Source organism: Aquarana catesbeiana, linkage group LG02 (genome assembly GCF_042186555.1).
Source record: "Aquarana catesbeiana isolate 2022-GZ linkage group LG02, ASM4218655v1, whole genome shotgun sequence".
Taxonomy (NCBI): domain Eukaryota; kingdom Metazoa; phylum Chordata; class Amphibia; order Anura; family Ranidae; genus Aquarana; species Aquarana catesbeiana.
The window spans coordinates 363,879,896-363,903,799 of record NC_133325.1 but is presented as its reverse complement, the minus strand read 5'-3'; the positions used below and the strand labels follow the sequence as shown (position 1 = coordinate 363,903,799).

Here is a 23,904-nt window from a genome sequence, read left to right as displayed (position 1 = left end):
GCTTGTAGCTCCTCCAGCAAGAATCTACTGATTCTCACCGCCAGCTAACATTGGTATGTCGTGTGAACATAGTCTTAAAGATACCACATACTCCACAGCGACCCCATCATTTTATAGATGACATAAAATGCAGGCACAGTATATAGTAAATACTAAAGCATCCTGCACAGAATAGATAGCAGCATTCATTCTCCATTGTGTAACAGAATGCAACAATCAGTTTACTGTAAATGGCAATTAGAAATAGGTTTCTTTAAAACAAATACGCTTGTTGCTTTTTTTCAAGTAATCTAATCATCTATAACATCTAATCTAATCATCTAATCTATAACCAGTTACAGTAATTAATACAACATTACTGCTCTTTTTCCTGTACAGCAATAGTATGCGTTTTTATGTGATGAAGTTCAAGATATGCATGCACTGGTACTTATAGATCATCTACTGTATATTTGAAGGGACATTTGGATATAAAAAATATGAGAGTCTGCCATGGAAGAAATTTAGGCTTTAGTCAGTTAATGATTATTATTTAAATTACAAGAACATTGTTTCCAGAAATGGCCCATGCTCAAAATATCGGACATAGTCCATCAGATACATGGATTTAACACTCTGGTGGACACATGTCTGACAGTACCAGCCTTTATTATCTGCCAGAGCAGTTTTGCTCAGTCAATGCCCTAGCATTTTTTCTGCTAGCTTATTCCTAAACACTGGGTAGTGTGTCTCTAGGGCACATACAATGGCTCATTACATGGAATTGAGAAGTGGTCAGCAGCTGCACACCATTAACTCAGCTTGAGTCTGGTCTTCTAGCAGCATTTTCTATCATGTGTATAATTATATCCAAGATGTTCCTTTGAGTGACTGTATATGAGAACTAATTTTCTGTTTAAACACTCTATGTGATGAATCTCCTGGACAATTATTTATTTGGATGTTACTGCTGCAATGTAAATTTGCCAAATATCTGTTCTGTGTTTTGCTGGTAACTAAGACATTAAAAAACCATACATGCATTTGATAAATAAACACATTGATGGCTTTAGAAGATTAATTTATTTTTATAGTTATTGAAATCTTTTATCAGTCTTTAGAAAAACAAAATATGTATTCAACAAGTAAACTGTATGGATAATTTATGACAACCAGAGTACTGGAGCAAATGGAACAAGGAATCCAAAGCTACAACATGCTATACTACACTGTATTTATGTTATGATATGCTATGTACTGTATGAACAACAGCTCCATATTTGCACCCAGTTTTATACAGTGCCTTGCAAAAATATTCACCCCCTTGGAGTTTTTCGTGTTTTGTTGCCTCACAACCTGGCATTAACATGGATTGTTTGAGGATTTGCATCATTTAATTTACAGAACATGGCCACAACTTTGAAGATGTTTTTTTTTTATTGTGAAGCAAACAACAAATAGGACAAAATAACAGAAAAAGTCAATGTGCAAAGTGTGTAGAGCCACCTTTTGCGGCTAGCACAGCTCCAAGTCACTTTGGATAAGTTTCTATGAGCTTGCCACATCTTACCACTGGGATTTTTGCCCATTCCTCCTTGCAAAACTGCTCCAGCTCCCTCAAGTTGGATGGTTTGCGCTTGTGAACAGCAATCTTTAAGTCTGACCACAGATTTTCTATTGGATTGAGGTCTGGACTTTGACTAGGCCATTCCAACACATTTACATTTTTCCTCTTAAACCACTCAAGTGTTGCTTTAGCGGTGTGTTTGGGGTCATTGTCCTGCTGGAAGGTGAACCTCCGTCCTAGCCTCAAATCATACCAGAGTGGTACAGGTTTTGCTCAAGAATATCCCTGTATTTAGCACCATCCATCTTCTCCGCAACTCTGACCAGTTTCCCAGTCCCGACTGCTGAAAAACATCCCCACAGCATGATGCTGCCACCACCATGTTTCACTGTGGGGATGGTGTTCTTTGGGTGATGTGAAGTGTTGGGTTTGCGCCAGACATAGCGTTTTCTTCGATGGCCAAAAAGTTCAATTTTAGTCTCATCAGACCAGAGCACCTTCCTCCATACATTTTGGGAGTCTCCCACATGCCTTTTTGCAAACTCAAAATGTGCCATGTGCTGAAAGTAATGGCTTTCTTCTGGCAATTCTGCCATAAAGCCCAACTCTATGGAGTGTGCGGCTTATTGTCGTCCTATGTACAGATACTCCAGTCTCTGCTGTGGAACTTTGCAGCTCCTCCAGGGTTAACTTAGGTCTCTGTGCTGCCTCTCTGATTAATGCCCTCCTTGCTCGGTCTGTGAGTTTTGGTGTGCGGCCCTCTCTTGGCAGGTTTGCTGTTGTGCCATGTTCTTTCCATTTGGTTACGATAGATTTGATGGCACTTCTAGGGATCATCAAAGATTTGGATATTTTCTTATAACCTAAGCCTGACTTGTTTCTCAACAACATTGTCCCTTACTTGTTTGGAGAGTTCCTTGGTCTTCATGGCAGTGTTTGGTTAGTGGTGCCTCTTGCTTAGGTGTTGCAGCCTCTGGGGCCTTTAAAAAAGGTGTGTATATGTAATGACAGATCATGTGACACTTAGATTGCACACAGGTGGACATCATTTCACTAATTATGTGACTTCTGAAGTTAATTAGTTGCACCGGAGCTTTTTATGGGCTTCGTAACAAAGGGGGTGAATACATACGCACATGCCAATTATCAGTTTTTTATTTCTAAAAAATAGTTTTACGTATATATTTTTCTAATTTTACTTCACCAACTTAGACTATTGTGTTCTGATCCATCACATATAATTCAGATTAAAAAAACATTGAACTAAAGGCTGTAATGTAACAAAATAGGTTAAAAAGCCAAGGGGGGTGAATAGTTTTGCAAGGCACTGTAGCTTAACCCTACTATTAAACTGTTGTGTTGAGCCAAAACTTTTTTTTAAATTAGTTTTGGACAGAGTGTGGAAAGGTTAGAATACATACATATTTAAATATTTTTTTTACAGAATTCATAGGATACAGCACCCACGGTTACTTTTTCTATTAACAATGCTTTTTACTTTGATACAGTGTGGTACATTAAGAATGAAATTCTGTTGACTGTAACTTGCTTTGTATGTCACCTAAGGCAATTGAACTGTAAATGGTGTAGATTGTTGAGAAAATCTCTGGTTGCTTTTGCACACGTACTACAAGACACTGGATGACCTCCTTCGTAAATATGTACATATACTATTGTACTTCCTTAAAGGCTTACATAAGATGAATGTAACATGTAAGGGAAACAAAAAGCAGACTACTAGGCCACCTTAGGCTTCAGCTAATATGAATTTTCCATCAATCCAGCCTGCTGGCCTCTCATACTTTCATAAATATTCCTGAATATTTATGTCTGCCCATATATGCAGCTTCATGAACACATAGTAAAATATACCTAGTAGCAGAATGCCCATGCAGGAAGTGTCAAATGAATTTGCCATCCTTTGTCTCATTCAAGGCAACAGAATCTGAACCTATTGCTTCACTTTAAGTGAAGTTACTTCCCCAGAACAGTATGGAACATAGAAAAACTGAAGGGTGAGGCAGAAAAAGACCAACTGGTCAATATAATATGTTCCTTTTTAAAAAAAAAAAATTGGGAGAGGAGGGGGGTTATTTGTTTGATGATTTTTTTTTTGTTTGTTTTTTTATCCCAAACATGTTTAAATTCACTTACTGTTGATTGACTCACCACCTCTACTGGAAATATGTACTTTTGGGTCTTTAGAGAATTGTATCCCTTATCTGAAGACTCTTAGGGCTCATTCACACGTGTGTTGATTGTGAAGAAGGAAGCAATGCTCATTATGCTCCTATGGCATTTATGATGTATTTATGACGTGTTTTCTTTGTGTTTATGAAGCGAAAATACTTCAAGAATGCTCAATATATGGCCATGGAAGCGTTGCTTTTATAGTGGGAAGTGCTTAAGGGGGAAGTGATGTAGAGGAAATGATCTAATTTGATATGTTGGTTTAGGATATATTAGCAGTAATTATATAAAATGAAAAACAGTAGCCATGTTTTTCCCAGCCTAATAATAATACCTGCTGGGTGACTTGTTGCAAGATCTGTTTTTTGGTATGCGTCACAATAGCTCAACATAAGCAAAAGAGAAGAGCATGCAGGCTTTGGTGCAAAACCTTTTTTTGGGGTCATTTTGGATGACCTAGCCTCACCTACATTTGTGAGTGCATTGATTTTATTGATTTCTTCTTATTTAATACAAAAGGTTTTGCACCAGAGCCTATGTGTGCTTTTCTTTTGCTCATGTTTACAGTGTTCAGTGCCCGCTGATCCAGGTAGCAGCTAGGTGATGTACAGTGGGAAGAACAAGTATTTGATATACTGCCGATTTTGCAGGTTTTCCTACTTACAAAGCACATAGAGGTCTGTAATTTTTATCATAGGTACTCTTCAACTGTGAGAGACGGAATCTAAAAGTACACGGCAGGACCTGGTAAATGACCTGAAGAGAGCTGGGACCACAGTCTGAACTTCTTACATTTTCTAATAATTGCACTAACAGTTGTTTCCTCACCAAGCTGCTTGCCTATTGTCCTGTAGCCCATCCCAGCCTTGTGCAGGTCTACAATTTTATCCCTGATGTCCTTACACAGCTCTCTGGTCTTGGCCATTTTGGAGAGGTTGGAGTCTGTATGATTGAGTGTGTGGACAGGTGTCTTTTATACAGGTAATGATTTCAAACAGGTGCAGTTAATACAGGTAATGAGTGGAGAACAGGAGGGCTTCTTAACCACTTAAAGGTCCGGAGATAGGCAAAGTGATCTGGATAGCAGCACACCGGACTGGATAACAAGTGCCTTGATCGATAAAAAACTGGATCGTAGAATGTACAAGACATTACAGCAGGGACGTACAGGGATCAGCTGACGCGTTTCGCACTTATGGTGAATGCTTACTCATAGCTTGAATGACGGCCACAGCACAGACCTCAATTTCCGGGACACCGTCATGAGACGTCCTCCCCTGTGCACGCGCACCATGCTCACCCTGCAGGGCGCGCTGTGCGCACGCTGTGATCACCGAGCCACAGAGACTCGAATGATCACAGATCCGAGTAAGGGGCTGATCCTGGCCCCTTACCATGTGATTAGCTGTCAGCCAATGACAGCTGATCACATGATGTAAACAAAAGCTCAGTAATCGTTTTTTTTTCTCCTCACGCTGACAGCGCGAGGAGAAAAAAAAGCAGATCACCGGCTTATATTAAAGGGATAGTCCCAAAGAGGAAAGAGGCACATATGCCTCATCTGTGCCTGCCAGTGCCACCTGCCATTGCCATCTGGCAGTGCCCACCATGCCCAGCAGTGCCACCTATCAATGCCCACAAGTGCCACCTATCAATGCCCACAAGTGCCACCTATCAATGCCCAGCAGTGGTGCCAATCAGCGCCACCTAGCAATGCTGCCATCAGTGTAAGCAATCAGTGCCCATCACTGCCACCCATCAGTGCCCTTCACTGCCACCCATCGGTGCCCATCAGTGCCGCCTCATCAGCGTACATCAATAAAGGAGAAAAATTACCTGTTTGCAAAATTTTATAACAAAATATAAAAAAATATATAATTTTTTTTTTTTTAAACTTCGGTCTTTTTAAATTTTTTTAACAAAAACTAAAAACCACAGAGGTGATCAAATACCACCAAAAGAAAGCTCTATTTGTGGGAAAAAAAATGATAAAAATTTCATTTGAGTACAGTGTTGACTGCGCAATTGTCATTCAAAGTGCGACAGCGCTAAAAGCTGAAAATTGGTCTGGACAGGAGGGGGGTTTAAGTGCCCAGTAAGCAAGTGGTTAAAGAATAAATAACAGGTCTATAAGAGCCGGAATTCTTACTGGTTGGTAGGTGATCAAATACTTATGTCATGCAATAAAATGCAAATACATTTTAAAAAAATCATACAATGTGATTTTCTGGATTTTTGTGTTAGAATCTGTCTCTCACAGTTGAAGAGTACCTATGATAAAAATTACAGGCCTCTACATGATTTGTAAGTAGGAAAACCTGCAAAATCGGCAGTGTATCAAATACTTGTTCTTCCCACTGTATTTGGTGCATTTAGTGTTATTACAGTCTTCAGTGCCCGCTGATCCAGAGAGCAGCAAGGTGGTGGATTTGGAATGTTGTTATTAATCCTTTCTAGGAAAGACAACAATTTGGGACTTCCTCTCACTATATACCCTCGGCATGAGCGCAAGTACTGAGTATTATGTGTACATGTCACAATAGCTCAGAATACTTTGATTGTATGATTCTGGGTGCTGTTCCACCTCTTCTGAGTACTGACACAATAATATCAGCCTTCATGACACTTTCTGACATTGTACCTTCCATATACCGACACTTGTTGATAAAGTCTTCTGCTGACACAAAAAGCTTTACCACTGAAAATAATGCTCACTGCCTCTGCTCCTACATTTCACTGTCGGTATTGCTGGCTGTCTCAAAGTTTTTGCCTGCACACAGAAGCAAAAAATGTTACCGCACATCTGTTCTGTACAAACAGGAATTGACTGTTCTCTATTATTTCTCAGTGCATTCTGGGATACAGGATCCTCCCCAATGCCTAGCTAACACTTCATAAGTTCTTCACTAGCACACCAAAAAAGATCTATCTGCTGTTAAGGTGCCAGTGTCAACTGTCAGTATTTTTACTGGCAACCAGTAAAAAATGGGCACTTTTCTACTGCCAGTAAATGCTAGTAAGAGGAAAAGGTTGCCAGTAAAAAATATGTTTGTGACACTTGGCTCGGAACTGCGCATGCGCAACTCGGGCTGGAGTCGGCCCAGGCCATCCAAGTGCCTGCTATAGTGTGTTCGGGCGGTGCCGGCGGGGGGGCTGGTGGAGGCAGTATCTGAGCATGTGCGATGTCATGGTGCAAGGGAGCTGAGCAGAGCAGCTTTGAACCTTGTGTACAGGACTGCAGGACAGAATAAAGGCAAACCAGGAGCAGGACTGTCACTGCTATTTGGACTGGAGGGGACTGAGGGGACCACCTGTCACTGTGACTCAGGAGGGGGCATGTCGTGTCAGTGATCTGTGCAGCTGCACACTGCTGTCAGTATAACTGTGAGAGTCAATTTGATGTGTGCATCACCCATACTAATGTATTGCCCTCCTGAGTCCTGTCCCTGAGCACATACTTACTACATTGAAAATAAAATAGGAAATATGCTTTTTGCCTTAGAGAGGAACTTGCAGTCTGCTCACATAATTTGTAATAAAAACATCTTTGCTATTCTGAATAGATTCTGTACTTGCCAAATATGTTGCAGAATTCTCTCTCCACTAAGTCTGGCTGCAGCCATTTTAACTGTGGGCAGCTAAAGCTGCTGCCTGTTCACCTCCTGGATTTACACAGACACACAAAGGCATACCTCCAGCTCTGCAGTCCTGCAGCTTTCATTTGCCCTCCTATGACTCATCCCCCCACCCTTCCTGGCAAACTCACACGAGAGTGAGAGAGAGAGCTGTGCATGATGTCATACACCTAGGCTTTTACCAGACAAGAAACAGGAAGTGGGCTGTATAAGGTATTTACTGGCAGAAAAAAAATGTTTTACTATCCAAAGTTAAAACAACAAGGGCAGAAGATTTAATAGATGGAAAGTTGAAAAAATGACTAAAGACCTGCTTTAATATCTACCTTAAATCACATTGCTAATTGCATATTGTACTTATTTGTAGCCTAAACACTGGAATTTGCACTTAAAACTGTAATTCTGAAACTTTTAGAACTGCCGGTAAAAACTTGGTGATGCCCATAAATTTTGGGTGTCATGTCAATAAATTTCAGTCTGGTAGGTTGGCAACACTGTAAGGTGTGGTTATAGAGCATCACTATTGAAATCAATGGAAGCAGTTGACAAGCATCAATGTCTTATGAAGAAAGCAACATGCTGCTTAATTTTTAACAGGACACAACACAACACTACTGCTCCTGAGTGAACAGCACTGTGTGGTACTATTGTAAAATTCATGGCAGGCATTGACGAGCAGTTACCATATAAGCACATGGTATTGGCACACATGTGAACAAGCCCTTAAACAGATATTGTGCTTTAAGTGACTCTAAATGTTTATTCTCCAAAAATAATTCCTACACATCCACTACTTAATGGCCTTGCAATCTATTTTCTTGAAATAATTTCCTACTGTGTTTTCTTGCCTCCTTGTAATGTCCTTCATTAGCTTCCACATGTTTGAAATGATTAGTGCATGTTAGTTGATGTCATGTGAACTATTCTATGCACACCACACATCCCATAGTCCACAGTCCATATCTTCTAGTCAATCTAAGAAGCAAGCAAGAGAGGGTGGCTATGTTCCTTCATACAGTAGAACCATGGAGAATGAACATAGCCACCCCTAAAAGGAAATCAGATCACAGCAATGTAAATGTAGAGATTTCGGGGTGGCTGAGAGCAATAGAAGGTACTTTTTTGAGTTAAGAATACATACCTAAATAGAATTTGTTTGCTTGTTTTTTTTAAACCAGTATTTAATGTTACTTTAAAGAGGTTGTAAACCCCGATTCGTGATTTTTACCTATAGGTAAGCCTATAATAGAGCTTACATGTAGGTAAAATGAATATCTCCTATATGTGCACTGGAGATATTCATCCCGCATGCAGCCACTGACATCAGCAGCACATGTGCTTTGAAGGTCCGGCATATTATTCCGGACCTTTAGAGCTTCTTGTCAGAACCAAGGGCTACTGTGTGCATGCACGGGAGTTACGTCATTGCTGCTCCAGCCACTGACAGCACCCACAAACCCAGAAGAAAGGCCGGGGGTACATGTCAGCTCTCTCAGCGTTGACAGGGCGCCCCTGGAAGGGGTTCATTCTAAGGTAAGTATTTCATAATGTGCTAGTGTGCGATGCATACTAGCACATTATACCATTGTCTCGCAGGGGGTTTTTTTTGCGGTTTACTACCACTTTAAGTAGCTTGAATAAGTGTCATTGGGCACTTTGTTATACTTTTACTTGTTACGGTACCTCCAGTTTCCTCTGTGTCCTTGTAGTTTAATACCGATTCATCCATCTGCTTGTCAGGTTTAGAGGGAGGAACTATTAGGGAAGGGTCTTCAGTAGATGTTTCCTTCATCTAAAGCCACATAATTAAAGAAAACACAAATCATATTACACTAAACTAGTTTTGTCAAGAAAAGAAATATACTAAACTTTTTATGGTTGAGCACTGCTTGCAACACATATTTAGTTCACAGCACCTACTGCAACAAGTTACTGAAATCACTGTTTTAGGTATGATTACATTATTTGGCAATTCTTTGTAAATGTTCTGGTTTGTTGAATTACCTGCAGCAAAACTGCCGTGCAAATTGTAGTAACACACATGTACATAATAACTTTTTTTAAAACAGGAGTTTCCATTTTTTAGGGCCCCTTATTGAAGCACCTATCTAGGGAAGGGTATACAGGCTAGTATTGGATTAGTAGCTGGTCCACATGCTCTAAGCAAAACAACCTATAGGCTCAACACAGGAAACCCGAAGTACAGCTCACGTCACACTGGCAATTTTGTAGCACTGATTTGTAACAGCTAAGAAATCTCTTTCCTTGGTGTTTCTGTTGCTAGGAGAAAAAAAATGAATTGCAGTCAATTAAAGATCTGTGCAACTGAAATTCCAAGTGGTATGTAGACAGTTATGGAATGATTGATTTTTGTAGCGGTTTGAACTAGCAAAATAATTGTCAGCTTCAGTAGTTACTTATGTTATCCAATGCAGCTGCTAATGACCATGGCAAAACCTAGCCTGTAACCAGCTATATCATCAACTTTGTATCCAGCAACAATTGGCCAGAGAGGATAAACAGAAAGATATGAAGTTGTCACAAATTGCTGCTACAAAGTAGCTAGTGTGAGATAGTCCAACTACTTTTTATTGATCATTAAAAAACAGAACTGATATTAATTAATGGCAAAATAAAACATATTAACTTTGCTTAGTGTTGTAGGTAAATTTTCCTTACTAATTTGTAACCACACAAGACTAAATAATAGATGCAGCAGGTATATAGACAGTTGACCAGCATTTCATCCCTTAGGTCCTTTGTATGTAGCATTATTGCTTTTTGAAATAAATCTGTAATCATTAGGTTTGCTGTGCAAAAAAACAAGCTGTTCATATGATCAATAATTCTCCAGCACGGAAGGTGCAATTCAGGGAATATAGATGCTTCTCTGGAGTGTAAGCACCCATTAAGGACCAGGTCTATTTTTCAGACTCGTGGTTTACAAGTTAAAATCATTTTGTTTTGCTAGAAAATTACTTAGAACCCCCAAACATTATATTTTTTTTCTTCTAACACCCTAGAGAATAAAATGGCGGTCATTGCAATACTTTCTGTCACACCGTCTTTGCGCAGCGGTCTTACAAGTACACTTTTTTGGAAAAAAATACACTTTTTTTGATAAGAAATAAGATAACAGTAAAGTTAACACATTTTTTTTTTATATTGTGAAAGATAATGTTACGCCAAGTAAATTGATACCCAACATGTCACACTTTTAAATTGCACTCGCTCGTGGAATGGCGACAAACTTTTACCCTTAAAATCCTCCAAAGGCAACATTTAAAAATTTCTACAGGTTACCAGTTTTGAGTTACAGAGGAGGTCTAGGGCCAAAATGATTGCTCTCGCTTTAACAACCATGGCAATACCTCACACGTGTGGTTTGAACACTGTTTTCATGTGCGGGCACTACTCACGTATGCGTTCCCTTCTGCGCGTGAGCTCGTCGGGTCGGGGGGGCTTTACATTTTTATTTTTTTTTCTTATTTATTTTACTTTTTATTTTTTATTTTGACACTGTCCTTTTGAAAAAAAAAATGGGTCACTTTTATTCCTATTACAAGGAATGTAAACGTCCCTCGTAATAGAATAAAAGCATGACAAGACCTCTTAAAGTGGAGGGCCACCCTGTAAAAAAAAAAAAAATTCACCAAAAATCCTAAAAAAAATTTAAAAAAAACATAAACTTACCTAAACCCTTGTTGCTAGGCAGTCTTCCTAATCTGCCTCTTCCTATTCCACCGTGTGTTCTGCTCCTCGGTGAGTGGCCCCATTGTCTTCTGGGAACTGTGTGTGTTCCCAGAACACCACGGGGCCATTCACAGAGCGCCACGCCGCTCGTGCGTGCGCAGTAGGAAACTGGCAGTGAAGCCGCAAGGCTCCACTGCCTGTTTCCCTTATCTAGGATGGCGGTGCTGGGACCTGAGAGCCGAGGGACGGGTCGGCCTCGGGTGGCCGACATCGCAGGCACCCAGGACAGGTAAGTACTTATTTAAAGTCAGCAGCTACAGTGTTTGTAGCTGCTGACTTTTATATATCTTTTTTTTTTTTTTTTTTTTACGGCCAGAATCCCGCTTTAAATATGAGATCTGGGGTCAAAAAGACCTCAGATCTCATATTTACACTAAAATGCAATTTAAAAAAATGTAATTTGAAAAAAAAATTCTCCTTTAAGAGCATTGGGCAGAAGTGATGTTTGACGTTGCTTCCGCCAGTCAATGCTATGGAGCCGAGTGGGGGCCATCTTCCCCTCATTTGGCAGCTAGCCAAACAGGGGAGAGGATGTGATTGTCTCCGCCACTACCAGCGGTTCCGGTAGGTGGCAGGGACCACCGAAGAGCGGCGGGAGGGGGGTGGGCTTCTCCCGCCATCAATAAAAGTGATCTTGCGGCGAATCTGCCACAGAGACCGTTTTTATCTGAAAGCAGACTGCCTCCTGAAGAAGAGGATACTGGGGTTATGGCAGCTATCTACTGCCATAACAAGGGTATTCCTCTTCAAACAGCCAAGGTATATCCACGATGGGCGGTCCGTAAGTTGTTAAAGTATATTTCCACATTTGCAGCCCAGTTTGAGAGAACACCACTATATATTTGTGTCCCCTATCACATGGAATACCTAAAAAAAATAAAAAAAAAAACATGTTTCTTACCTTTTAAAGTGTTTCTTAGGAGAAGATTTTATGATAGACTGCAAGCGCCTCTGAACAAGTTCAGCATGAATATGTCCCAAAAAGATTTAGGACATACTCATGCCTCTCATTAACATACAATGTAGAACGTAGCATCTAGATCTTTAACCCTTTGTAAGGACAGCCAGTGTCCAAGTCTAGTCTACAACTTATAATGCAATCTTCCAGCACAATACAAATATGGTTTCATTATGGCAAAAATAGGTTCCAAGCCCCCTTATAAATAAAAAGAACTACCGTAAGTCTTATTTTTCAGTGCTGGAGTTAGAAAAAAAAAGTGCTTAAAATGGTAAACAGTGCTAAGTGAATGAAGACATGCAACCAATACAAAGTAGGTGTTATCCCAATATGGCTGCAAAAGTGAAAATATACTGTACTTTAAAGGCTGGTGTGTGGTGCGATCTGACTGAGCTCTGCAGATCCCACTGTTTCCATTTTTTTTAAAACAAACTTTATTGCATAATGCATATCATAAAGTTCAATTGCCAGCTGCGTGGTGGGAGGCACTCACACTGCACTATGCTGAAAAAGTACTGCATGCATCATACCCACACAAAACTGCAACACAGTGGTGTGAACTGGGCACATAGGAGACAAGGCATTTTGCCTTGTCCATGCTGTGGGACTGTGCTGGAATAGCTGCCCAATGTAGTCCCACCACATTTGGTGTTAAGCAGCTCTAATTCTCACCTGTGTTCTTGAGATTTCAATAGTAGCAATGGGGGGTACTTCTAGATGTAATTGGAGCATATATATTGTAAGAGAATACCTTTATGAGGTGTGCTCTGTAAATATATTCAAGCTTCTGCACTCATGTGAACATCTTCAGAGATGCTGAGACACATTACCATGTGCCAGACTGCCCACTTTCATCTTTATGCTGACCACAGGTTCTCAGGCATACACCAAGCAGATCAACACTGCAGTATATTTTGATGGAACCAAGGAAGACTATGCTAAACAGGAACTATTATAAACAGTTACTTATTCCCCGTTCTATGAGGAGATCTGGGAGACACAGATTACAATGGTCTTATTACACTATACTATGTTAACTTACTCTATTATTTTATTTAGGCATACATTTCTCTTAAAAATGTTTAATTCAAACATAGGCACATAATTATGTCACATGGAAAGGAGTTGTTTGTTAAAAGTCTTAATTTTTCATGAATAGGGATGTTGGTGTTAATTACTAAAGGCAAACAGGCTGTTCACTCTATAAAAAAAAAAAAAAAAGAGGTAGAATAAATGTGGAAGCAAAAACCACAGGCGATTGGGCTTTCTATGTAAATTGAATGTTCACCACATTCACTAACCTAAGGGAAAATTCCTTTGCAAAGCTAAAAAAAACCATATGCCTATTTGCCTATAGTAAATCAACCCCATTATCTTACAAAATGTTTTTCCTGTTCCCCTTAATAGTCTTTAATAAACATCTTCACTGAAATTCACAATTGTTTACAGCCTGAAGCTAGTGTTGTCGCAAAGTGTCCCTGGCACCGTTGTTCAAGAAAATCCATCCTGAAAAAGGAAGTATACTCACCTGTCTTCTTTTGAGCCACCTCTGTAGAAGAATTTTCTGCATCCAACCCAAACATTTTGCCAGAGGCTGTAACTCATTAACAGAGCAAAGAATCGATAGCGAGATATGTAAGCATAACCATTCATTTTTATTACTGTTTTTTTTTTAATCTTTAAAATTAAGATAATATTGCTTTAAGAAGCAATAGCCCATACAATATTATTTGATAGCTATTGTATGTTATTCCTTGGTATTAGAAATGAATATCTAAAAGATGTGTGGAAATGAACTGATGAATTTCTGCCATGTGTTTCTGCAATTGCTGTTTTCTTCAAAGTGATATCTGTATTTTTATTTGAATTGTGGTACATAAGGTAAGCCCTAAGTCTGTGCAAATGAGGCCTATTTGAAAAAAATGAGAAAGGCATTTTCTCAGTTTTAGAACAAAAACTTGTGCTAAGAATTGTGAAGCAAAAGGAAAATGTGAAAAACGTTGAAAAGGCAAAATGACTCAAAGCAAAGCTGGCAAAATGCAGCAGAACTGAAATGAGACATTGCCTTAAGGAAATTTATATTCATAGCTTTCCTCTGTTGGAAACAATTTTAGGTTTAGCATGGCATAATTTCTCCACAAATTTCTCCAAAAAAAAAAAAAAAAAAAGTGTAACATTTTTATAGATAGGTGAAATATAAATTTTAACACAGGGAAAATGGAACATTTCCAATTTTCAAGATATCAATTTCAACCTTTTACAAATAGGTACAAATACATTGACTGCAACATACCATACCTGGAAAACATATTCCTTGGTCTTGTTCTTTGTATCAATGGCTGAGTCAAATAGTTTCAAGAAAAAATCAAAGGTGAAATAATATTCCTGAGCCAAAGATCTCAGAGACTTTAAGACTGAATATAAGACAGCCCCTTGATGAGCTATGGGGTACAAAGTTCCTCTCACTTGCAACAGGTCATTTAGGTGTAATCTGGCTTTCTCCAACTCATTTGAAATCTTCAAAAGGAAAATAAAAATATCAACGTAAAATTTCTGTCTTAAAAGGTGTTTTTTATGTTCACTGACAGTAGAAATAAAAATTGTCTACATGTTATAAGGGGTGAATTTAATAAAGGCAAATTGACTGCTCACTTTCAACTTGCAAGGGAAGCTTCACTTTGCAAGATAATTTTCTATAGCTTAGGGAATGAGGTGAAGCACTGCTAACTTTCATTATCCCATTACATGCAAGCAAAACAGCTGTTTTTTTGTTTTTTTTTGTTTTTTTAATATCATTTTCCTTGCATGTGAGTGGGTATTCTTTGCAATGTGACATTTTACCACATTCACCAAGCTCTGGGGAAATTCCCTTGCAAAGTGCAACTTCCTTTGCAAAGTGAACAACCTCTTTGCCTTTTTAAATCAACCCCTATGTTTCAAAGAAATTAGTCAACATTCCTCACTTGAATTTTCTGGCATTGAACTGATTAGCACCCTTCATGTGCTTGTTAATAATACTTGAGGTGTATGGAAGTGTTCGGCTACAAAGATCTGTGACTGCAATTAGTTAAAAATACAAATGTCTTGGGAAGGGTACAAGCTATCACTGAATGCTCCACATTTTTTTAATGTTACTGCCACCAAGCACTTATTTTCATATAGTAGTATTTTGGTCTTTGGGATTAAGCTCATAATCTTACAACATTGGAGTTCAAATCTTGATTCCATCTTGTTGCACTGCATACCTTTGTGTCTCTTCATGGGCCTCTATCCTCCTGAAGTCCAATAACAATCTAAATACTAGAATGTGTCTGGCTTGTTTAGTAAGACAATAGAGAACAATAAGTATGTGCTAAATTATCAATCAAATTTTAAATTACCATCACTAGAGATTTTGCATTTAGTATATATGGGCTATGGCAATGTGTGCATCTACATTGCTTCTTGCAATCCGTTTGTGTTTGTAGTAGTTAAAAAAGTATTAAGATTGAAATCCCTTCTAAGACAAATTGGGACTAATGAAGAGGTTAATCTTTTCTATAAATCACTGCCAGTATGTCCAGTGCTATACAAATTAATTAAATTATTATATAACAATGCTGGATTTGTTATGCACACCACTTACTTTTTTCTTTTCCTGTGAAATAGCAATAATGTTAATGTCACTGGTTAGATTGTTTAACTGCATAGAAAAAAAACATTCTCTACTTTTTTTTTCCAGTTCCTTTATGCTCTTTTGATAGTCCAGGATAATGTTGGCCATTTCCTGAAAAGCAAATCAGGTGCATACATTATTATCTGTCATAGATATAAAATTCAAAAAATGTTTAACATTATAATGATGCAAAGAAAGCATTTTCTGTATAACTGGTATATACAGTGGAAGTAAACATGGGAAACATAGGTAAGGTAAGGAACAATAACAAAAAATGCATGCATTGGGAAAACACAAATTTAAATTTACAGAAAAGTATCAACTTTTACTGCTGTGGCACTTTTTTCCATTAACCAAATCAATTTTTTCTTTGACTTTGCTTTGGACATTTAGTACTTTGTCAGTTTGAAGCTCTTAGCTACTACCAGAAGCATGTAAAAATTGAAGATAAATGTCTACACTTGGCCGAGTAAAATATCACAGCTTTATTAAGAATTATTTCACACTACAAAAACAAACAAAAGATAATTGCCTTCACCCAAGCAAGAGTTAAAAACAAGACAACGTTGTCTATGATCAGGAACTTTAATTCCCAATGGCCTTAACAATGAATGTAGTGTACAACCTTTTATGGAGGCATGATTCTTAATTCGTCATTTTTAACTGTACTCAATTGGTGAAAAAAAACACCCGCCAGTTGCCCCCAGTAGATTATATCTTTAAGATCGGTCTCTTCTCTTTTTGACCCTTTTTACCCTACCTCTTTTGTTAATTAGGAATTTCTCAGTCCACTTCCCATTGTTGTAATTTACCTGAACTCTCCCTAGCTAAAACTGTGATTTGTAAGCACTCAGTAGAATTTTAGCTATAATAGCGTGATGAATGTGGAGGAGAAGTGGTAGGACATCTAGTGGTAAAAAGGTATCAATACACTAAGGAAATTATATTTAACCACTTACCAAATGCCTACTGCATACTTACTGGGGTAAGTCAGGTCTATTGCACGAAACCACGTAACTGCATGTCATTTCATGCAATAGTTACTGAGTGGCACGTTGCCAGAGGTGCGATCAGGTGCTGATACACAGGCGACACAGGGGATGCCAATCAGCGGGTCCGGCGGACCTGGTGTCGGCTGGTCATCCGCAATCGTTCCCCAGAGAGGCAGAACGGCATTCTGCCTATGTAAACAAGGCAGATCACCATAATGACAGGGAAGAAGATGGAGATCTTGTGTTCCTGCTAAGCTGGAACACCGATCTCTGTCTTCATCCAGTCAGAGCAACCCCCACACAGCCAGAAAGCACTCCCTAGGAGAACACTTAACCCTTTGATCACCCCTTTTGTTAACCCTTTCCCAGCCAGTGTTATTAGTACAGTAAAAGTGCATATTTTTAGCACTGAATACTGTATTAGTGTCACTGATCCCCCAAAAAATGTCAAAAGTGTCAGTTAGGTGTCTGATTTGTCCGCCGCAACGTTGCAGTCCCGCTAAAAATCACTGATCGCCACAATTACTAGTAAAAAAATAAATAGATAAACATTCCATTAAAATATTGCATCGTTTGTAGACGCTATAACTTTTGTACTAACCAATCAATACACGCTTATTGGGATTTTTCTTACCAAAAATATGTAGCTGAATACATATTGGCCTAAATTGATGAAGAAATTAGATTTTTTACAAAAATATTGTTTTTTGTTTATAGTGCAAAAAATAAAAACCGCAGACGTGATCAAATACCACAAAAAAAAGCTCTATTTGTGGGGAAAAAAAAGAAATCAATTTTATTTAGGTACAGCGTTGCACAACCGCTCAATTGTCAGTTAAAGTAACGCAGTGCCATTTTGCAAAAAATGGTCTGGTCATTAAGGGGGTAAAACCTTTTGGGGCTGAAGTGGTTAAAGATGGTGCAGGTAAACCTCTCCTCGCTCTGAGGAAGTTAGCGGTCATTGGCTACCGAAACTCATCATTATCATGCATGTGACGTCTCCCCAAGGACGGCTGCTATGGACATTAGCAGATGACCCAATGGATGCTGAATCCGTGACGGAAGTTTGGATAGTTGGAGGCTGGCGCTGTGTGGGTGATCCTGGATCTGGTGTGTTGCAATGCAGTAAAGCGTGATGCGGTTAACGTGATCAAGGTGGTGAGATATGTTGTTATCCCATGTATGGCTATATCTTAGACCCATTACTCTAGCAAGCAGTTACCTGGACATTTCCCCACTATCCATGCACCTAGGCTCATATCCTTCCACTATATTTATTTATTTATTTTATTTATTTCAGGTACTTATATAGCACCGTCAATTTACGCAGCGCTTTACATATACACTGCACATTCACATCAGTCCCTGCCCTCAAGGATCTTACAACCTAAGGTCCCTAACACACATTCATACATACTAGGGCCAATTTAGACAGGATCCGATTAACCTACCAGCATGTCTTTGGAGTGTGGGAGGAAACCGGAGTACCTGGAAAAAACCCATGCAGGAACAGGGAGAACATGCATACTTCCAACGTTCAATAGCAGCAGCTTTTACTCAACATCTGCAGTTTGAGGAAATTGCCTGTGTTATAGAAACTGATAACATTTACTTACCCTACTACCCCCAATAGGGTGCACTTAGGCATTTTTTAACGATAACGACCATCTTCTGATATCATCTGCCACACAGCCACACTCTAATCTGCTCACAGACAATGTTGTCTTGTTTTTAACTCTTGTTTGGGTGAAGGCAATCATCTTGGTTTTGTTTTTGTAGCGTGCAATATTTCTTAATAAAGCTGTGATATTTTACTCAACCGAGTGTTTCACAATGTGACTTTCTTGGTAGACATATAGTCTTCAGTTTTTAAATGTATGCTTTGGTCACGTGGACTGCACCAGATGCTGCCCTGTATAACCTTATACTGATTGGTGTTATGGTTGACATATCTTAGACAACAAACGTCACGCTGTCTGTTGTCTGAACTTCACCATTGCATGTGATGATCCAGGAAATTTCTTTTATCTCCCATGTCATTTAAACAGAAACATGTCTACTCATTACTCAAATACAACAATATCCCTTTTAAACCTAAACATGGGAATCAGAATGGCAATTTGGAAGTAATGGTGCAGGAGTAAGTCGCCCCCCCCCCCCCAGTATGCCATTTCTTGTTCCTGAGTTTGGCTAATCTTTTACAGAAATTATTTCACATCTCTTAAATAAATAAATATAAAAACCCCAGTCATTACCAGACCAGTTCAAAGACCTGAACAGAGTTAAAGCCAAAATCCAAGCAAAATAACAAAAAGCTAAACAAATCTTAAATTTCAACCACTCCTAACAATATTCAAATAAGAAAAAAATACGCTGGAGTAGGGACTTAAAGCAGGGTTCCACCCAAATTTTGAACATTATCTCTATGCATTCTCTTCCTTGCCTAGATGCTGACATGCTGTGTAAAAAAATTTAAATCGCCGTAATTACCTTTTTTTTTCTAATCTTCTTAGCACTTCCTGGTTTTCCTCCCATGGGAGTAGGCGTGTTTCTAGCCTCTCCCAGACCTCCCACAGTCCCCTGGGAGCTAGTCTCAGGCTTCCCAGCATGCATTGTGCAACAGCGTCATCACAACATCTCGGTGAATGCTGGGAGCACAGCATTCACCGCATCCAGGAAATACATGCTTGTGGGCTTCAAATGCCCACAATGAAGATGGAAACCGCCTTCAGTGAATTTTATAAGTTATTCTTTACAACGAAATCGGACACAGGCGGACTTATTACACAGAACATGTGAGTAGATAATCATGAGAAGAAAAGTTTGTGAATGAACTCCAAAAAAAAAAAAACGATAGATGGGTGGACCCCCGCTTTAAGTTGTGCAACTGACAGATTTTGCAGGTCCTATGTGACATTGACATTTGTTATTATATGTGTGTGAAATTAACTTTTCTTCATGGTACCTTGAAGACTTACCATTAGCTTGCTATAGAGATTTGGATGAAGTTTTGCAAAAACTCTTCTTAGCAAAAATTCTAGCAAACTGCCTTCAGAAAAACTGTAATTAATAATAGTTGTACCACAACTTATTTCAGTGTTAAGACTGGGTTCTAACTCATCAGCTGCAAGATATAGTCTGAAGTGGTCTGCACAGAGGAGCCTGTGCCCATTGAAGGATATAATTGAGGAAGTATCTGAAACAAACAATAAACAATTTAATGTAAAATAAAACAAATAAACTTGTTAAATAAGGAGCATAGTCATATGTGCGTCTTTGTAATTGCAATAACTGCTGATTTGTATTGTAATTGTAATAGCTGCTGATTTGTTTAATATATTTTTATTGAAAGGAAGAAATGGCATTGTAAAAAGAAAAACAGCACGTAATGGCGGTACTATAGCCATCCATATGGTGAGTTTCATCATACTCTCCTGCTATACAGCATTTAATACATTTGAAATTATACAAATATGCAGTAAAGAAGAATTTACTATCAATGCCAACAATAGCTGCTCTTGATTAAAATACTTTCAAAAATATTGGGTTAAGGTCTTGCAGATCAAATATGACAAAGTAGGGCATAGTTGGTCAGATTGGTGTAAAGAGTTCCAGAGGATGAGAGAGGCAGAAGTTATGGGTGCACACATGGAAGGAGTTAGAGAACAGTAAGCCTTAGGAGGAGCAGAGAGGATTATTTGGATGACATTTTAGGACAAGATTAGTTATGTAGCTCAGAGCTATGGGTGGCTTTGTATGTTGCGGTCAGTGTTCTGCATTTTATCTGCTGGGTAATCGGAAGCCAGTGGAGGGATTGGCAGATGGGGGTGGAAAACACTGAACGGTTGGTAAGGTAAATGAGTCTGGCTGTAGCATTCATAATAGTCTATTCCAGAGAAACTACCTGTTTCTATCCAATCTTCATAATATAGGGTGAGCACCCTTTCTATTTTTAAATACTATCGATTTGTGAGCTTTTTGAAAAGCATTAACATGGTTGTTATTAATTGCAAAAAGCTATATTAAAATGCTATGTACTGGACAGTTATTTAACCTCTTTTGGTCTTTTGTTTTGCTAGATACCCAGTGGAAAAACGTCAATAAAATACACAGGGCATATGTAGCATGCCCTGTCTCTCTCCTCCTGGCTGCTTCTTCCACAGGTCTTTCCTGCAATTCCGAGACAGTCAAAGTGACAGCCAGGGCTTGTTTACTTGTTGTATATTACAGCAGTGATTGCAGTTGTTGCTGATAAAACAACACTTCTGATCAGTGTTTTTAAACATTGTTCAGTAGCATCATTCAAGAATACTGTGTAATGCTAGTGTTACATTGTATTTAGGTGGTAGTAAAGGGGTGGCCTTTGATTTGAATATGATGTCAGTGAAAGCAACCCTACCAGTAAGAAAATAAATAAATATACAATGTGTTCCTACTCAACCCCTTAATAATACTTAGCCAAACACTTATCAGCCTTAATTAATTATTTTTTTCCCCTTCTTTCCTTAGCTGTTATCTTTCTACTGATTTTTTATTAATAGTTCAGTTTTTTACATTTTCATTCATTTTGTTTGTTGCCATTTTTTACTGCACTAAAAAATAAGAAGAATTTTTAAAAATGCCTTTATTAAATTTGTAAATAACTTTACAATTCTTTCAATCAGAATTTTGTAAGTTTTCCCACTTACAAAGAAATAAAGGGTCTATAATTTTAATCATATATGTATTTTAAATGATAGAGACAGAATATCAACCAAAAATCCAGAAAAAAATAATAAATTGAGTTGCAGTTCAGTGAGTAAAAAAAATATTTGATCTCCAAGCAAAACATGACTTAATACTTGGTGGAGAAACCTTTGTTGGCAAGCACAGAAGTAAGACATTTCTTGTAGTTGGGTACCAGGTTAGCACACATCTCAGGAGGGATTTTGGTCCACTATTCTTTACAGATATTCTCTAAATCCTTAAAGTGGTTGTAAAGCCACTTTAATAAATTCATGCCATCCCCTCTGTTAAATAACAATATGTGTCCCAGTGTCTGTGCTATATAAGAAAGATGCAGATTTCTACCTTATCTCAGAGCGCTCACATGACTCCTCGCCTTTTTCCTCTCCCAGGCTGACAGCTACAGTGGGAGGGGCTGACATCAGCCGGGGAGGAGGGGAGTGGAGGAGAGAGAGCCGAGCAGTCACGTGAGTTCCAGGAGACGCTCTGATGTAGGGTAGAAATCAGCATCTTTTTTATATAGCACAGACACATATCGTTATTTAACAGAGGGGATGGCATGAATATACTATAGTTATTATTGCAGCAGGAGAGGAGCAGAGCGGCACTGTTACAAGCTGACAGGCAGGGAGGGAGGGGCAGAGGAAGACAGAGGAGAGCTGCGGATGACAGAGGCATGTAAACTGACCACAGTGTCAGGGTTCAGCATCCATGATAAACCGTGGTCAGTTTACAGGGGTGAGGGCAGAACCAGGCAGGATCAGCTAGGTATTTTAGGTTATACAGGGGGCCAAATACACAGCACAGGCACTGCTTTAAGGGAACAGAATATTTTTTTTTCTCAGCTCCTGCCATAAATTTTTTATAGGATTAAGGTCTGGAGACTGGCCAGGCCACTCCATGATCATAATATGCTTCTTTGTGAGCCACTACTTTGTTGCCTTGGTGGTATGTTTTGCGTCATTGCCATGCTGGAAGATCAATCCATGACTCATCTTCAGTGTTCTGACTGAGGGAAAAAGGTTCTCATCCAAGATTTTACATTACATGGCCCTGTCCACTGGCCCCTCAATGCGGCAAAGTCAGCCTGTACCTTTAGCAGAGAAACAGCCCCAAATCGTAATGTTTCCACCCCCATGCTTGAATGTAGGAATGGTGTAGGCATAGCATTTTTCTTCCTCCAAACACGGCGAGTCAAATTAATGCCAAAGAGCTCAATTTTGGTCTCATCTGACCAAAGTACTTTCTCCCAATCCTTCTCTGAATCATTTAGATGTTCATTGGCAAACTTCAGATGGGCCTGTAGATGTGCCTTCCTGAGGAGGGGGACCTTGCGGGTGCTGCAGAATTTCAATCCATGGTGACGTATTGTGTTACCAATGTTTTTTTTTGGTGACTGTGGTCCCAACTGCCTTGAGATTATTCACAAGCTCGTCCCATGTAGTTCTAGGCCGATCCCTCATATTTCTCATGATCATTTTTACCCCATTAGGCAAAACCTTGCATGGAGTTCCAACCTGAGGGCAATGGATGGTTATTTTTTATTTTTTCTATTTGCAAATAATCGCTCCAACAGTTGTCTCCTTCTCACCAAAATTCTTGCTGATGGTCTTGTAGCCCATTCCAGCTTTGTGCAGGTCTACAATCTTGTCCCTAACGTCCTTTGACAGCTCTTTGGTCCTGCCTACGATAGTGAGGTTTGAATGGACTGAATGACTTTTATACATATAACAAGTTGTCATTAGGAGCACCTTCTTAAATTGACAGGACTAATCTGTGTACCACATGAGCGCATACTGTATCCAGTCTGTGGGAGCCCAAATTATTGGTGGTTGGTAGGGGATGAAATGCTTATTTTATTCACTGAATTGCAACTCAATTTATAACATTTATATCATGTGTTTTTTTCTGGATTTGTGGTTGATATTCTGTCTCTATCATTTAAAATGCACCTTTAATAACATTTATAGACCTTTCTTTTATTTGTAAGTGGGCAAACGTACCAAATCTGCAACAATATTTATTTTTGCCACTGTACATCCCAGTAGAGGAGGAGAGGCTTTCTCAGCCAAGCACACCCTCTCCTGCTCGCATGCCTGAGCTAAGAGTGGATGGATTACAGGAAGTAAATGCCACATGAATCATCTGCCCTTACTCAAGATGGCCAGGGCCAAAAATGCTAGGGGGTGTTTTTCAAAGTGATTTCTCAACATAATAAAGCATGAAGACATGGATGGATGGGCAAATTTGCTCTGAATATTAAAAATGAATTAAACAGCATTTTTGGTTTGTGGTGCTCAGATGAACTGTAGCTCCACTTTAAGTAATGTATTGCTGAATCAATAGTCTCATAGCAGAAAAGTAAAAACTGCTCTGGCTCATAGGGGGTGTGCAGGTGTGAGAGCTGAACTGGCTAAAAATACTGCAAGTTTAATATCACTAGCAGGGCA

General features: G+C 39.0%; 1 protein-coding gene across 1 annotated transcript in view; it reads right to left on the bottom strand.

Moving 5' to 3' along the window:
• The window catches only part of LOC141128042 (uncharacterized), a 728,240-nt gene that overhangs the window by 272,784 nt on the left and 431,552 nt on the right, over window positions 1–23,904 (bottom strand). The window contains 4 exon segments of the mRNA XM_073615085.1: window positions 9,055–9,163; window positions 14,381–14,599; window positions 15,708–15,848; window positions 19,708–19,925. Coding sequence (XP_073471186.1) covers window positions 9,055–9,163; window positions 14,381–14,599; window positions 15,708–15,848; window positions 19,708–19,925 — 687 coding nt within the window.